This window comes from Pagrus pagrus, assembly GCF_965226575.1.
Source record: "Pagrus pagrus genome assembly, chromosome: 20".
Taxonomy (NCBI): domain Eukaryota; kingdom Metazoa; phylum Chordata; class Actinopteri; order Spariformes; family Sparidae; genus Pagrus; species Pagrus pagrus.
In genome coordinates this window covers 7454983-7472078 of record NC_140207.1, presented here as the reverse complement: position 1 = coordinate 7472078, position 17096 = coordinate 7454983, and the positions used below count along the sequence as shown (strand labels likewise).

The window sequence follows — 17096 nt, the reverse complement described above, 5'->3', positions numbered from 1 at the left end:
CTGTCCAACAGCCAGTTGTGCTGAAAAAATAAAAAGCCCTCTGCTCAGAGGGCCTGTTGTTCTGAAAATACACACTGTCCCTGGAGATTTCTCTCTTAATATCATAGCATATTTAGAAATGATGGAAAGCACAACATCATCATAGTAACATCAACTCAAATGGCACTCAGTAGAGCGCATACCTCCACCAAAGCCCAGCAGTCCCCTTGAATTCAGTCAAGCCTAACAGATCTTAAAAGTTCAAAAGGTTGAAGTCGGCAAAAGCAGAAGCTCCTCTCTCCCACAGAAAACACTGCTCCTGAAACGCCTCGTCAGTAGTCCCGCCTTTAAATCCGTGACTTTGTGACATCACACTATGTCAAGGAGTCACACATTCGATTTAAGCCGATATTCACGGTAGAAGTGAAGCTGTAGCGCTTTCAGAGCTGACAGGAAACACGGTTAGCGTTTCTGGCTCAGGCTTGTGTGAGCTGACCAATCAGAGCAGACTGGGTATTCAGGAGGGGGGCCTTAAAGAGACAGGAGCTAAAACAGAGCATGTAAACCTATTCCAGTAGTCACGCAAAATAAAATTATGAAGCTGAAAATGCTCACAAAACATGTCCTTTAACCAATTTAAGCTCAATTTAAGATCTAGGACCCTCAAATTGTACTCACTCATAGATAACAGCCACTTATACTGCCCCCCTCATAGACAAAAAAATAGAAACACCCTTTCAATATAATAAAGTCCAGTGATAAACATTATTAAATACATGTACATTTCCAACAACGCCAACAACAAAGCATCATAAACACTTTGAAACATAATCATGTTAATGTCAAACCTTATAGCTGGTAGTAAAAAGCTGATGAAGATAATATGTTTCAGGGCCTTTAAATGACACGCTGCGGCCGTATCAGCGCATTAAAAAACCTCCATCGCTTGTGTTTAACAGCTGTTGCACCGACCTGTCTTGGGCTCCACTGAGAAGTAGGGCTGTCCGTGGATGATGCTGTAGACCACCCTGGCACTGTTCCCGTACGTCGGGTCATCCGCATCGGTGGCCGCCACTTGCACCACCATTGTTCCTGTGGGGGCGGAAAGCAGAAGCCAGAGTCAAACCGGAGCTAAATGTGGAAACAGTCATCGCATCAACAGAGGGTGTGACCGATCCTGCCTGAAAGCTGGGAAAAAAGGGGGGAAAGCGATGAAAATGTAACTTCTGAGGCGGTAAATAATCTCATTAGACATCAGTCATTACACTGTCTTCCTCTTTTGGGACTGGTGTTTACTTTAGTTTTGTACTGAGTTAAATGTTTATACAACATTTTAAGCATTTTGAGTTTAACACAATCTTTCACAGGAACCTTCAGCGGCACCAAAGGTGTGACGTGAGCTGCGTTCTGCGCTCGCGGGCCTCGAACGCCTCGCCACAAATAACACTTCCCCTCGTCGCCATCATTTGCAGGAACGCTGCAGAAAGATTTAACTGCACCTCGTAGCCTTGAGAGATCTTTCTGCTGCCATTGTTTCCATTCGCCTGCTGCAGATCATCTTTTTCCCGGCAACTTCAATCTGTTGCTTCCAATTCGGCAGCCAAATGGGCTCGAGCTGCAACGCAAGCTGTGCTAAAGAGGCATTTCACCAGCGCCAAACAAGACAAAGCGAAATTATTATGCATCTCACATCAGGCCGAAGTTTTTTTTGTGGTTTCAGAAGAGTCAAAGAGTTTGAATATGTCCTCCAGCGATGTCATAGGAGGACGCTGTCTCTTTGTCTTTCGCTAATTAGGGCTCAATAACACTCTGTAGAATAAAGATATTTTATGACCAAAGTAGAAAAAGGATTCAGTTGGGAGTCGGAAAAAGACTTTTTCCTTCAATTTTTCACCTTTTTTTTTATTACTCGTTCTCATTTATTTTCCAGTTGAAGTCTCTGTTAACATGCACAGATGGTAGACCATCCAGTTTCTGATTTAGGGTCCCTAAACTGCATCTGTTGATCTGCAGAGGGGAAGAATTTAACCGTGAAAACAAAATGATATCTGAAGGCGAGAGGCAGGAAAGCGGTTTGTTGCACAAACATATCGAGTGTAGTTTGTTTATGATGCTCAGTGAACTCCTTGTTTAATGAAGTATTCCTCTTCTGCTGCTCTTAAAGTGAAAGGTTGTTGTTTTTTCATTGGATTTAAGGAAAGCAATGCACGTTAGGCTATCTATCCCAAAATGGCTAACTGAGCCGGGATCCATGCAGTGTAACATACAAGATAAACCCTTTAATTACCTGAAATAAATACTTAATTTACCCCTGAGAACATCCACCCTAAGTAACACTTTAATTAGGAATAAAAGTATTCGGTGTGGTCGCCAGACATCCCGTAATTTCTGCATAAAACGGTGAAAACCAAACCCCTGAATATAAACCCTAACTCGATAAAAAAAGCCTTTAACTAAATATAATATCAGGGGTATACAGCTTTTCCTTTAATTTACACTTTAATTTGAACTATTTGACATATCCCTTAATTATCATTTCAAGGTGTATTAAGATATATAAGAGGTTCATGGAAGGCAAAAACTAATCTAGGCACTGGATTAACACCTTAACACCTTAATTTGAAAACCCATCATTTAATAAATCAAGTAGATTTCCAAGGGTGATTTTCACCTTAATTTACATGTAAATTTGCTGCCGCTAATACTTAGGCGAATGTGATATCGAGCCTATATTGCTGTTTCAGATCTGCATAGCAATGCCCGCTCATTTCACTGGCTGGCAGACGAGTCAACCAGCTTTAGTTCTCTTCTCTCATTGGTCAGTTTAAATCTAGTCCCCTTCATTTTATAATATACTAATAACATCATGACTCATATTTATTGTCATTATACAATACAATGTAGTATTGAGACCCAACCGCCGTGCCAAAATAAGACACAAAACATGATTTAACACGGTTATTGTTGAAGAAATAGAGAGAAACACTCATACTTATAAATATGGGATATTAATTGCGGTCAAATTACGATCCGGAAAACATTTCAAGTGCTAATGTCAACCACAAAGCTGGCAGGTAGGATACCTGTCATATCACGTTCACATGAGCCACATGTTTATTACCTGACTATCATATCGGGAGGTGGAGGTGATGGCGACGGAGTTTCAACATTTGCAAGTGTGAAACCGCAAAATATTTCTAAGGCGATCTATCTGCATTTATGGTGAGAAAATAGATATTTTGATGGGAAGTCGAGGCTTGTGGCGACCAAAACTGTTATTAAAATCTAAAACATGATCTTTTCCGAACCCTAACCAAGTGGTTTACTAACTAGAGCATAAGCACAGCATTGTTATAACATAAAATAAAAAAATTTACCCCCAAAAAAAGTCAAGTTCCAACATATCTGTTGTTTGCAAATACATTTTTTTGACATTTATTGTGGCAAGTCTGGTTGAGATTTAAAAACCTAACTAGGAACAGGGGATGAAAATTAGCTACAGGCTAGCTAGACGCCCTATGGGCTCCAATATATCTGTCACATTGTCGGTAACAACGCTTATCTGTACAGCTTCTGTTAAATAAAAGCTAACACAACAACATCGACTGGCTATAAGCTACTGAACCAAGACAGAAGCAGCTGCAGCTCAGGTTTTAATTTAAAGAAAAAGGACTCAGTGTACAATATATGTTATATTCTGTTAGGCGTCGGGTAAAGGATGTACTATATAGCTGTACCACCTTAGTCCCAGGATAAAAACTGACAGCAGGCAGCGGAGTACTGCAGATAAAACCCCCATGATATAAAGCCTGATTTTGTTTTACTGCCCGGTAGTGCCCCCCAAATCCCCAAACTTCCTCCCAGCTTACAAGAAGGAAATTTGTTTTTAAACTCGACTGTGAACTCTGCTGACAACTGACAACTGTTGTTTGTGCGTGCAGCACTGTATTGTCCTCTCCCACTCTCCCTCGGAGGCAGAGAGGAAGACATCAGACATGACTCCTTATGCACCTCTTTTTTAAAATGCACCACCAGAACGCCTGCTGACGTGACTCGAGCCGACAGCCGTGGCTTTGGAAGGTAGCGCAGGAAAACGTTTGAAGATTTCACAGAGAAAAAAAAATCACTGCCAATCAATTTCAATGGGTCATTCATTGTGGTATAAACACGCCTTGTTGCTCCAACGGGACTCGTTTATTGGTTACAGATTGAGGCAAAGCAAACCTGCGTCAAAGAACCGATATCCAGCTGATGATAAAGAGGGAAAAAGTCAATTAATTGATTGCATTTCACAAACAGCCATCATGATTCAGGCTGTTTTCTGCTGTGAGACTGTACGTCAGTGTCGGTCTTAAAGCTGACGCCTCCTACACGCTCGGCAGCGGTGAAATCATCAACAGCAGACATTGCTGAAGTAACCTTGAAAAGGAAAAAAAAAAGGCTTTTTCCATGAGTGCGCCTCTTCCAGTTGATGCTTGAGTATTTCACTTTAATTGCTCGCTGTACATATCTGGCCGAAGCCTGAGTCTATATTGTAGCCGTCTGACAGAAAGTGCTGTCTTACAAGTTGGTGATATTTTTTTTTTACTTTGGAGAAAACACCCTAATAAAAATCTCACTTTCTTACACGAGATGCATTTTACAAGCTTTTACAGAATGAAGTGATCATGGAAATTGAAGATTAGAGTCCTCCATTCTGGCCGTAAAGCAGAATTAACAGGCTCTGGCCCTGGATGTGAACAATATAATAGAAGCTCGGTTTGAAGCTGGAGAAGTTATCACCAAGCCGGTTGTGGAAGGACACCTAGATTATATCATCACCTCTTAGTCATGACAGGTTATATTACAGGTAGTTTAAAACGCCAAGGTCAAAAGATGACTGTATGAAAGAGGACTCAGCCGACGTCTAAATCTCTATTACAGGGTTGATAGTTAAAATCACTGCGCACGGCGCTCGGCCCGCGAGGCTGTAAATTAACATTCAATATGGACCGAGAGGGAGCACAGCTTTTAAAGGTTTATATATATATATATATTTTAGCTCCTTCCTCAGGTTGTTTGCCCTGTGAGTCCAACAAACACGCCGTTCTCACAACATTGTAAGAATGAAAGGTAATACCAGCAGGCTGAGGCGGATGTCAAAAAAGCTGACAAACACCCTGAATAGATTCTTTCTGCTCCACAAGTCTGTCATCTGCTACTCAATTTGCCCCCGTCTGTGTCCCTTCAATATTTGTCCGTCCTCATCGAGGTGATGGATCCGATCTTCACATTTCACTTTTTTTTTTTTTCTCCCCACTTTTTTTTTTTTCTTATTCCCGGCAGCTGTGCACAAAACACGTTTCCTAATCAATTCCGCATCTTGGGTGAGCAACTGTCATCTGCCAGTAATGAAAATAAATGCGGCACGCTTGATGCGAGCGGGGAGACAGGTACTCTTCAGCCACTCGCGCACGCAGGCCGCGTCCGACTGTCAGGAAACAATACGAGCGCGAACTCAGAATGCGAATCTGTTTGTTTTGGAGGATCGTGACCCAGAATGTGACTTGCAACTTTTTATGAATACGTCTGTTTTTCAAACGAAGGGGGGGCCACCCTCTGTATGTAAACACGTTGTCACGCAACCGTAGAGAAACCTAATCTGCCACTTGTAAATTGAACTGGAACGTGCGCGCGTTAAAAGAAAAAACAAAACAATATTAAAAACAATAAAACCTTCTGTGTGAAGCCAGTCGTTCTGCAATGCCTTCATGAGTATTCAGAGCTGCCACCGTTGATTAAGTTGATTATATTCATGCACATTCGCACCTGCTCCCCACTGCTTCACATAAGCAGGGATTATTGCTCTGACTTCAATTGACTTTTATTTGCAATTGCCGACTGAAAATGAATTACAGCAATTTTAAGGGAAAGTTACTAACTGCCTGCTGTTTTTATGTGTTTTTACATTCTCAACATAAAGGTACAGTTATTAAGGCCACATGTATAATCGAATGCGAGCCAATTCAGCTGGGCTGCCATGCGTTTATGCCTTTTAAAACGTGGCAGAGTTTTGATTGCGGTTTAGCTTACGCTATGGATGGCTGTAATTAACAGGAAACTGGAAACAGGACCTGTTGTTTGCCAATAAACCTCAGAGAAGAGGAGGAGCACAAGGTGAGGAAACAGATCCAGCTGCCCCGGCCATCTATGAGGGAGTGTGTGAATTTAAAGGGATAGTTCGGGTCTTTAGATGTGAGGTATGAGATACTTCGCATTGTACTGTAAGTGGCACCGACAGCAAGACGTATTTTAGCCACCTTAAAGAAGGCACGGCTGAAAAAATACATATCCGTTCAAGTGTACGCTATATTATGAACGTTTTTGGTGCTTTAGATTGCCGTCATTGCTTGTGCATAGGAATACGATTTCACATTTAGCAGTACAATGCTCTGCTTCCTTGTCAGTGGGAGAGCTGACGGTCATCTACTGCAGGTAACACAATGACTAGGGAGAAGTACCTCATGCAACCTCACGCCAAAAGACCACAACTGTCAGTTTAAGGTGGGGAAGCAATTCTGAATTAAGATAGTTGATTGTTGAGATTCATTCCCAAGTAATACTGACTCTGAATTTGAACTCAAAGCCAAGGTAATCCTTTGGGTCAACTCCAACTGCATAATAAGATCCTTTTTGTAACCAGAAACACAAGTCCCGCACAAGTAGTAGTCTGAATCCTTGATTGAGTTGTTGCCGGAAGGCGACAGAGGAAATCTGAGTCAGAGTTGGAGAGAGGACTTCAGCCTGTCAGTAGCAAAAAACAAACACTTTCAGCGGACGTAACTTTCTCTGTCAGAGTTGCCCGAAAGGATTATGTTGCAGCCGCCAGCTGAGGCGATCTACTGGACCGAGTCCAAAAGTTTGAATCGTTTTAGACACCAGAAGATGTAAATATTAGTCTCAGTTTTAAAAACCTTTAATGTGGGAGAGGCAGGAAGACACCACAGGGGACGCAGTTTTTTTTGTCTCGGAGCAGAAACAGCTCACCTAGTGATGGTGTTGTACTGGATCGCATTACATTCAGATGTGTTTCAAATATTCTGCACCCACTCATGTTTGTATATTAGGAGGACAAGAAATTGGAAACACCCCTCAATACAAAACACCACCTTTAACTACGACCTGAGTAATGACCGTTTAAATGTAGCAGTGTACTTAATAAAGTGGCCGCTGAGTATATATTTATAACCCGCTATCGAAAGAGGAATCAACGTGACACTGAACCTGCACCTGTGATGGAAAAAAATAATAATTTGAATCGACTTTTCCTAAACCGGAACACCTTTCTCATTTCCAGAATTAAATGACTATCCCATCCTTGATCTCCGGTCTCATGAATTAGACAGGAACAATGACAGCTGGATATGGGACTGGCGAGTAGTAAATTCAAAAGCCGTGGCCTTGGGTTGACATTACATTCTCTATGCTTGTAATGAGCCCTCAGACTGCTCCTTTGGCCCCTTCGCTGTGCAGCCGGAGAGAGCCAAGACTGCCGATTGTCACACCTCCAACTGTCCTCCAGCTCTCCCGTCTTTTATTTGACATCCCTGTCGTGATTAAGACAAAAGCCCTCAGAGATCCTCGGGCCATAAGGTCTCCGTGTGTATGGACGAGCACTGCCTCTAATTACTTTAATTAATTAAATTCATGATTTCCTCTAAATTGAACCCATTCATCAGCGCTGCAGAGCTGTGACCATTAATGATTTAAAGACATCTATAAAGGAATTATTGAGGACAAGAGGTGCTTGGCCCGTCCCTGTTCTTTACTGCATTGATAATTGCTTTGAGTAGATATTTACAGAGAGGCAATGCATTTTATTCTCCTGTTGTTCCCCTCAACTTGCGATGAAGACCTTCACAGGAACTGGCAGAGTAAATAAAGTGGCGAGGGGTGACCCTGCGTCTCAGCGCTCATGGTGTGAACGCATCCTCCTCTGTGGTTGATGTACCGAGTTGCTGTCTTATCTCGGGTTGGACACGAGACTCCAAGCCCTTGTACTCTAATCCTCTGGTTCCTTAAGCCTGAGCTCTGTACCCCCCGTTGACAGTCGGCTGTGTAATCCTTCAGAGATCTCCGTGCCTGTGTAGTAAGCAAAGCACTGCTTCTCTTGGAACGACTCCCACTTACACTGCATGCCTGCCGAAAATGTTCATTTTGACTTTGAAGGTTCTCAAAAAGCCATAAACACCTTTGTTTTTCACTCATTTCCATCTGTATGGTGCCGTGTTTGCATGTTTGAGGTTTTGAGGTGATGCCGATGTGCAAAATGAGCGATTTTTGTTCGTCGGTGTGAAATGTAATGTGCTTTTATTCTGTAAAACCGTGAAATTAAAAGCGACTCTAATCAACTTTGCAGTGATACGGAGCTTTATAGCATCATACATTAACTGTTACTGGGTCTTACAGGGTCGTCTCCAGCTGCAGCAGGCAGCAGTTTCCTGCTAAAATCAATATAAAAAACCCAATGTGTACTAGCTGCCCAGCACCAAACCATAGCTGGTGAACACAGCGGATATTTCTGTGGGTGGAGACCAAAAACAGAACAAAAAGAGATTGAAGAGGACTGAAATACGATTTGAAATTAAAGCTAATGTTCTCATACTGCTGATAGGTTTCCTCTAAATGGCCAACCTGATCTGATAATTCAGCTTTAAAGAGCAAAAAATGACTCCATACAGTTCGTCTGGTGAAATCCAAGTCTCAAGAAGCCCCGAGATCCCAAATCGATTTTGAGAAGACAAACCAATTGAAGTGGGTGCACGAGCTTGACTGAGCATCAAGGGTGCAAATGACGTCTTTTCAAATCAATTTGGGATCTCTGGGCTTCGGAAAACTTGCTTTACATCCGACTAGCTGTATTTTCTTTTTGGTAGTTTCTTTTTTCCTTGTGTTCCTCAACTCTTTTAGCAGCTAGAGTGAAGATTTTGTCTTAAAAAAGTGCGTAGATATCGTCTTTTCAAACCAATTTGGGATCTTGGGGCTTCCAGAGACTTGGATTAGTCCGGACAAGCTGTAACAAACTTCCACTTGCATGTGAAGTGAGCAGATAATGACTACAACTGAATTTTTAGGTGATATTATCCTTTAATGTCCTGTTTAGCCTAAAAACGCACCCATGAAATGTGCAATGATATGTACTCAAAGCAAGAGCTCACTCACCCCCCCGCCTCCCCCCAGCTACCACATGTCCAGTACTATACGAGGCCAGTCGACTGACATCCAGATCATTTCTGTCTCCATCCCATCAGTCAGCACTCACTTGTGATTAGACCAAAGTTTTCCAGCATGCCTGGCAGCGCCTCGGGAACCCCTCGGAGCAAGTTAAGGGTGCCTGTGCTGCTCTGTCGAATGGATAGAAATGTGTTTGTCTCTGAAACACATTTTAGAGACATTTTCCGCAGAGAGGTACCTGTAAGTACTGCCGAGTGGCGACTCGGAGTCTAATTTGTGGAAAACATGCCTTTGGCCTTGGAGCCTGATTCAGACCTTAAGATTGCTGCAGTCCATTTTGGTTCACTCATCAACATTTCTGAGCCGGGAGGTCTGTGCTGGCATATGTGTGGTGATAAATATGTAAATTAAGACATTAATTCAGACTTCACATTACAATACACTGAGTCAGACTTTAAAACACCATGAAACAGCATATCGGCTGAGTTTTATGGTCAGCAACACCCATTTCTTGTTGACCACAATGTAAAATTAATGGTAAAATGGGACAATCTATAGTACGAGAGGAGAAAAACTATAAGATGACCTGAAACAACTTTGTTAAACTGATAAAATATTTAACGTGCCATATAGGGAGTATAATGGCTTATCAATATGGAGGTCTCCCTCTCGTTATAGCTGTGTTTCTATACACCTGCTGTGTTGAAAAGCCTCTGGATGTTGTTGTGGCTCATTTGCATTTACTCGCATTTAAAAGCTCGAGCGTGACCCGTCATAAAACCTTGGAGGAAATCTTGACCATGCAGCGAGAAGCAGCCGGTTAAAGACGGGGGACCTGATAGGACGACTCCCTCCAGGACCGCATTTAAAAACAGACGGATAGAAAAGAAATGTCTGCAGTAATGAATGTTAATGTGATCAACAGAATATGAACTGTGAGTGCTGATGACAGCTACAGCTGTATAATGGTTTCAGCCATGCCAGAGGAGTGGATTTATATGGCAGGTCAGTCGGTGCACTGCTGTCGGTCCAGACTGAGATAATTCAACGACTACAGAGTGGAGAGACATGATATTTTTCATGGTCACCTATTGATAATTTGTCAGGACTTTGGTGATCATCTGACTTTATGAATCATGTTCATCAGTCATCATCAAAATACCTGCAAGGCATTTGCAGCAACCTCACTTTATGTTTAGGTGTTAATTAGCTAATTGTAGCATGCTAACGTGGCAAAATAATGGTGATTACCATTTTACGTTAGCGCTGCTGCACAACATGGCTTTAAACCGCTTTTCTGAACACGTCCAGCTGTGAACACTATGCACAAAAGTTATTGTTAGTTTATGTTTTGCAGGTTTCACAGGTAGTTTTCAACAAATACTGGAGCACTTGCTAACTGCTGCTACTCAGAGACCAGTAGCACGAGTTTCTTCTTGTACATATAAGATGTGAAGCTGGTGTTTGTCCCGCACCTCCTCAGCTGTGATTGGGCGGCTGGGTAAAAAGTGACAGATATTCAACTGTTTATATGGACGCTAAATAAAGTGATACAATCAGATGTGTTTACATGCCCCAGAGAGTTTAATCAGAATATAACTTTTTTGACAAGTGCTTTCACCCGATGTGAAGCGTCTAATCGGCCGTAAATATAAAAGAAGTAGGTGTTTTTTTTTTCCAACTTCATGGAGAAAATTTGAGATAATTTAATAAATGCATTTCTGGTTCGGTGGATTCCAGCTTCGCTCAGCTTCAACAATCCTCGGACCAGTCTCTTCCGACTGAGGTGGTTGCAGGAGGCATTTTTATTCAGATTTTTATCCTTGCATTCACTCCCCTCCCTCATGCTCACTTATAATTGCCTGTCATTATCTGGGATATCAGTTGCTCACATCAGCCGGGCACATCTATCCAGCCGCACAGCGACACACCTTCACCGTTAGCCTACCGGCTTTTTAATTACGATTGTCTCCTGCCTGTAGTTCATTCATGCTGCTGTTTTGCGCTCGCCCTCCACCTCCCCATCACAGCCCAGTCTGCACAGATTCACCAGCTTCATCAGCTTCATCATTTCACGTCTCAGCGGAGTCATCAACCACGACCAACACCAGCGTCTGGACTCGATGGGGGGATTGTTCTTGCTGCTGCTGCTGCTGCTGCTGCTCAGGGAAAATGCCACAAAATTTTCCTGTCTGAGCGCCAAAGTCTTTCTGACAAGCCTCATTATCACATGTCATCTACCATACAAAACATTTGCTTTACTTCATTCACTAGTCTCTCCTGATTGACATGCAGCTAGTGACAAGTGGAGCATTTTTACCCAAAGTGGAAGATTTTTAAGACTGTCAGATAAAAACCCCGAGCGTGCAGCACTACGAGCTGCCATGTGTAGAGTGAAAGTACACAGCACTCCCACTGCGAACAGTTCAAATTCAGGGAAAACATTTTTAATGGACACAGACCCTTAATCTTACTTATTGGTGCCTGATCAAGTGTGTGATAACTAAAAAAAGGTAAATTAAGTGTTGTTAATAACACATTTTGTCCAAATTAATCACTTTAATGGATATAACTTCTACAAGTCCTTATTGTTTAAAGACCCCTTCATGTTTTAACACCTATATGTTGATTTTGACACAATATGAAAAGTACAGAGCTGTCTGACAATCTGCTCTTCTTATTTTTACATTTAAAACAACACATGGCGAAGCTGCTTGCGACTGTTTTGCTATACGTATCTTAAAATGTAGAGTTTTTAGGCTAAAAACATAGTTAGCCATCATTGTTTTAATCTAAATCAGTGATTTCTATTTGTATTTCCTTTTTCTTTTCCATTCTGTTATTTTGCTTTCAATGTCTTTCGTGTTGTACTTTGAATTTCTAAGAGAGCCACATGAATAAATTGTCTTGCCTTGTCAAAAGTTCCAAGGCAGCCTTTGCGAGTCCAATCTTTGTTCATCATCACGCCTTCAACAACCGAATTGAAGGTTCATGAAAACCCAAGACCAAGGTTTCACGTTTTAGCATAGAGCATCAGCGGAAAGAACGAAGTAGCCGAAAGGTCCTGCATGTTGCACGAACCGGAGCAGTTTAACCTGGACCTCAACCGATGCGCAGAAGCTCATGCAATTTAAATTGGGCCCGATGTGATTAGCTGGTATTGAGCGGTACAAAGCGAACAAGCTGGATTCAAATTAATATTGCAAACCTCTGGATTCTCCCCCATGACCTGAAGACTGAGAGAGATGAAGACGAATTCAGCGGGGTGGAAAATGATCAAATGCAGATGTTGTAGCGAGGGCGAGTCAAAGAGAAAGTGGGAGTGTGAGAGAGCAGAAAAGGATGGGAAAATATAATAATAAAAAAAAATTATATTGGATTTATTTATACTAATGGGGAGACTTACCCAAGGGTGACATCTCCGGTACTCCTGCCAAGTACGGCCCATCAAGAAACTTTGGCTCATTATCGTTGATGTCCTGGACCTTGACCACAAATTCAGACCTGGGCTCCACAGGTATGTTGGTGAGTCGATCCACAGCTTGAGCTTGGAGGGTGTAGTAGGCTTGCGCCTCCCGATCAAGGCGCTTTGTGGCGTGGATGTCTCCTGTGTTCTCATCAATGGTGAAGATGGAGGTGGCGCCCTCGCCTGAGAGCACATACTTGACCTTGCCATCTCCTTTGTCCACATCTGAGTGTAGCTGTTGGAGGGACAAAGGACATCAGATTAAAGGATGCCATCAAAGAAAGTAAACAATCTGTTGGGGGAGAAAGGACTTTTTATATTTTAGTTGAGAATGACTTGAGAGCAACTAGCATTTATTAAATACTGATTACACAAGTAAGGTTGTTGCATCACATTATGGAAAAAGCTTAATTAATCAAAATGGATTTTAAACTTTTCTGTACTGTAGCACATTTAGTCACCCTTTTTATCTCATAAAATAAAGAAATATCTCGTGTTACATACCGATAAAATATGTAAATGTATTAACTATTCAATATTTATACCCCATGACTTCCACTGTCATGTCTTTGCTGATATGTACACAAGCACGACAAGCAAATACACATCGTGTTTATTGGACAAACATCTGAATCAGATCAAAAGATCAAAACACGAAACCGTTTATGCGCGAATTAATTATGTTACAAAATCGCATCACGATTTGCATTTTGCCACAAATAATGGAATAAAATCTTTCTGCAATGTGACTGACTGATGTAATGGTCACAATTTATAAAACCAGACATTTTCCATTAACCTGCTGCAATAACTAAATCAAGTCACATAAAAGAACATAAAACAGCTATTAAAAATGTGCCCGAATAAATTAAAGAGTGATGAGCTTTGTTTTCACCTGTTTTCTGTCTAGACAACCGTTATTTGGAAAGTCAAGATGAAATGCTTCATCCATATTTTGCCATTGTGAATAAATATTTCTGTCCGAGTGGAGACTGTGCTGTATGTTTGCCGTCTTTGCTCAAATATTAATGACTTAAGGTGTATCCAAACCGCTACTTAAAGCTGCAATGTGTAAGAATTGGCCAGCTGTGAAATTCATACTCAAAACAAACAGCATAACCGCTAACTGCTGCTAACTACAGCTGACATTAGCAAGTTAGTCAAGCATCAAGTGGTCATGGCTGGGCTAGCTGGTTGCAACACAATACATTAAACCTGTTATTTCTCCACTTTCTGTAAATATGTATTTTATTTAATTTTTGATTGCTTTCAACTAAAACTGTACATATTGCACCTTTAAATTGACTGAATGCTCTGCTGAGCAAAAGTCGGACTCATTGTTCCACATTGTGCTTCTTTTGTTGCTGCAGCACCTCTATTCACCCTCTGTTTAAGTGAATGACTCTTTACGGCCCCCCCTCCAGAAACACCCAGCCTGCTCTGTATTGGTCAGCGGTTGTTTCTGCATCAGCTTTGCCATGTTTTTGGCGACATGACTGAGGGAGGTGACTGTCCCAGGTTTGCTTGACACCACTGGATATTCTTAAGGAGACCTCAGGACAATTTCCAGTTAGTTTGTGGCAACGAAAAAACTGATTTATTTCATTTGACGATAAGTGGAAACATCTTTAGCCGTTCTGTGGTGACAAAAAAAAACAGGTATTTTAGGTATTAGGTATTTTTCTTAACCCTAACCAAGTGATTTCTGCGTCTTCACCATAGCAGATCAGAAGCAGTGTTGCCGCAATATAAAATAGAAAATTGAATTTCAAGAAACGTAAAGTTGCAACAAGTACACAAGTGCATTACAAACATTTATTCTGGCGAATAGGTTGAAAGTCCTGATCGCTTGTTTAAAGGCACCGTCTCAGATAATGGTGTTTGCATTTCTCTGCAGATTGAGCCTTTTGATGTTTTCTCGGTGTTAATACAGCACCCGGACCTTCTTTAAGAGCAAGAGGACATGCACATCTCATTTTCTACAATATGGGACTTTTAAGATGAGCCAAAAATACAAAGTGTGGCTTCATATTCACCCACCGCAGATAGCAAAACGGATTCTACAGGTTTTTGCCTTCTGAGAATCAGCAGCGAGAGCTGAGGTCATATACCGAGAGCCGTGCTGTCAGATGAGTCCTTTTTTAATGGCCATGTAAACCATCCTTCTCTAAAATTAGTGGCACAGCAAAAAACAGTTGAGTTCAAATCTTCTAATCAAATCTTTTTCAGCTCAAAGCATGTGGGCTACCACTATGAACTTCGCCAGAATATTAATAGGGGTTGTTATAATATTCCACACACACAGTCTACAAAGAAGCACTACATTTTTTATCATTGAACCGGTGTAGTCACTACAACAACCTCCTGCTTATTGTGGAGTTTTAATCTCAGAAGAGCGAGTCACGAGTGTAAAGATGACTTTAAGACCCCTCCTCAAAAGACGAGTCAAAAAAAGATCCTTGAACATCTCTAAAAAAAGAACACTTGAAGCTTGTAACCAGCCTTGAATAAATCCTGTTTGAAGTCAGAGCTGTCTGATGGCCATCAACCCCTTCAATGTGCCAAACATCAGAGTGATCAGACACCGCCTCATATCTTAAGGGAAGGCCGTTGTTGGTATTCAAAGATGGACAGATGGACCATTTTCAACTGTCAGCATTTAGCAGAGTGCATATTTCTGTCTTTTACCCCATCACCTCCAGCATGACAAAACACCTCAATTAACAGCAAAAGCAGGCAGAGCAAGCTTTTAGCGTTTTTTTGTCAGAGGATGTTTTCCCCGATTCTCAATATTTGGTATAAAAAGTGTACAAAATACAGCCTCAATTAGGCCTCTAATATCCACACATCAATCGTGTTCTCAGTCTTCAAAGTGTTTTGAATCGCGTTGCCGACAAACCAAAAAAATCAGGAAGGACCAGGTGGAGTAGACAGATGGATGTCTGCTAAAAAAGAAATAATTTAACTTTTCCTTCTCGCTCGCAAGCCAAGCTCTCTCCGCCTATTGCACAAATTGTTTCTGCAACATATTAGGAACACCACCAATAATCACAGTGTTAACATTGCAAATTTATGGGTTTGTCAGAGATTTAGCATTGCACTGCCCACCCCCATCCTTGTGATTTCAAACACCTCATGACGCTGGATGCCTCATGAACAGGACAACATCGTCAGCATAGAGAGGTGGGTACACCCCATGGGAACGGCTCGTCGCGAGGACAAAGAGCTTCAGGAACTACATTCACACCTATTAAATGTCAGATTCACTTTAGATTTCTGGCGTGGTTCGACAGCATGACCTACGAACTACTTCAGAACAAAAACCCAGGTCTAACAACACCAAACTAGAGATACACTCCACTCCTTGCCTGTACATTGAGATTTTGTACCCTATAGTAACAAACAATCATCAACAACAATCATCAAGAAGAATGCTCATAAATTTCTGCTTGAAATGCAAGCACAGCTTTCACATTGGTTCACGACAGGATTTTATTTATTATCCCACCAAGATGTGCATTTTACTAGAGAAATCACTTTAAATGCAGCTCCCACAGTCGCTTCAGTACAAATGAAATGAAACAGGCAATTTCCCAATGTAACGTCTTTCAACAACAAATAAACTTTAATTTATTTAGCCAAACATGCAGATATAAAATGATTCTTCAGGAAACATTTATTTTTCTACATTTTCCAACATTTTTAAGGCAGAGCTGTTTTTGTAGGTTTTGTAGCTCATTGCAGGCAGACCTTACAAACACTGTATGCAAAAGGACTTCTGTCCAAGGTGAGACACTACAGTTACTCCACGTTAACAAATGGGATACCAACACTCTACTTCTTGGCTGTGCCTCGGGGTTATGATAATTACCTAACTAATCCATACCAAGAATGTTCCTGAATCACTGCTGGAAGTGCAAACTCAGCTTTTGCCTTCGTTCAAATGGCTCCCACGCACCACCCTTCAACACTTCGACACTTAAAGGAACACTATCAACACCTTCTCAAGTTACCCCATATTTAAACTGCAACACCAATGGCCACTCCAATATCTGTGAAAATGTACAGAGCTGATCAACTCTTCAAAAAGCCGGATTGAAACCACATTGATCCTCCTGAACCTGAGGTTTGTCAGTTAGTTGGAGAGGTTTGTGTCTTATGACAGCCAGAGCCTTTTTGCATCTCAAGATAAATTTCCACCTTCCCAAGCAGCATACATCTGTGGTGCCTTTAGACTACCTTGTAATCTTTGCAAGCGCAATGATTAAGACGAAAAAAGCACAGGAAAGGCTCTACCTCTTGTAGGTTGGGAAAGGCGATGCTGGAGAAAGGTAGTTTGAGTCTCATTTACAGTTTTGGGTCGGTATTCGGCCTGAAATTCTGACCTCAAAACTATGGGGTCAGAATTCTGAAATCTCCGACCTTTAAGGAAATGTAA

At 41.6% G+C, this 17096-nt stretch overlaps 1 protein-coding gene across 2 annotated transcripts in view; it reads right to left on the bottom strand.

The window, feature by feature from the left end:
• The window catches only part of LOC311249608 (cadherin-7-like), a 123874-nt gene that overhangs the window by 53491 nt on the left and 53287 nt on the right, over positions 1-17096 (bottom strand). For both annotated transcript variants that reach the window (XM_084340790.1, XM_084340789.1), the window contains exons 3-4: positions 12599-12893; positions 952-1071 (exon numbers count right to left, since the gene is read on the bottom strand). In XM_084340790.1, coding sequence (XP_084196916.1) covers positions 952-1071; positions 12599-12893 — 415 coding nt within the window. The remainder of the gene's footprint in view (positions 1-951; positions 1072-12598; positions 12894-17096) is intronic.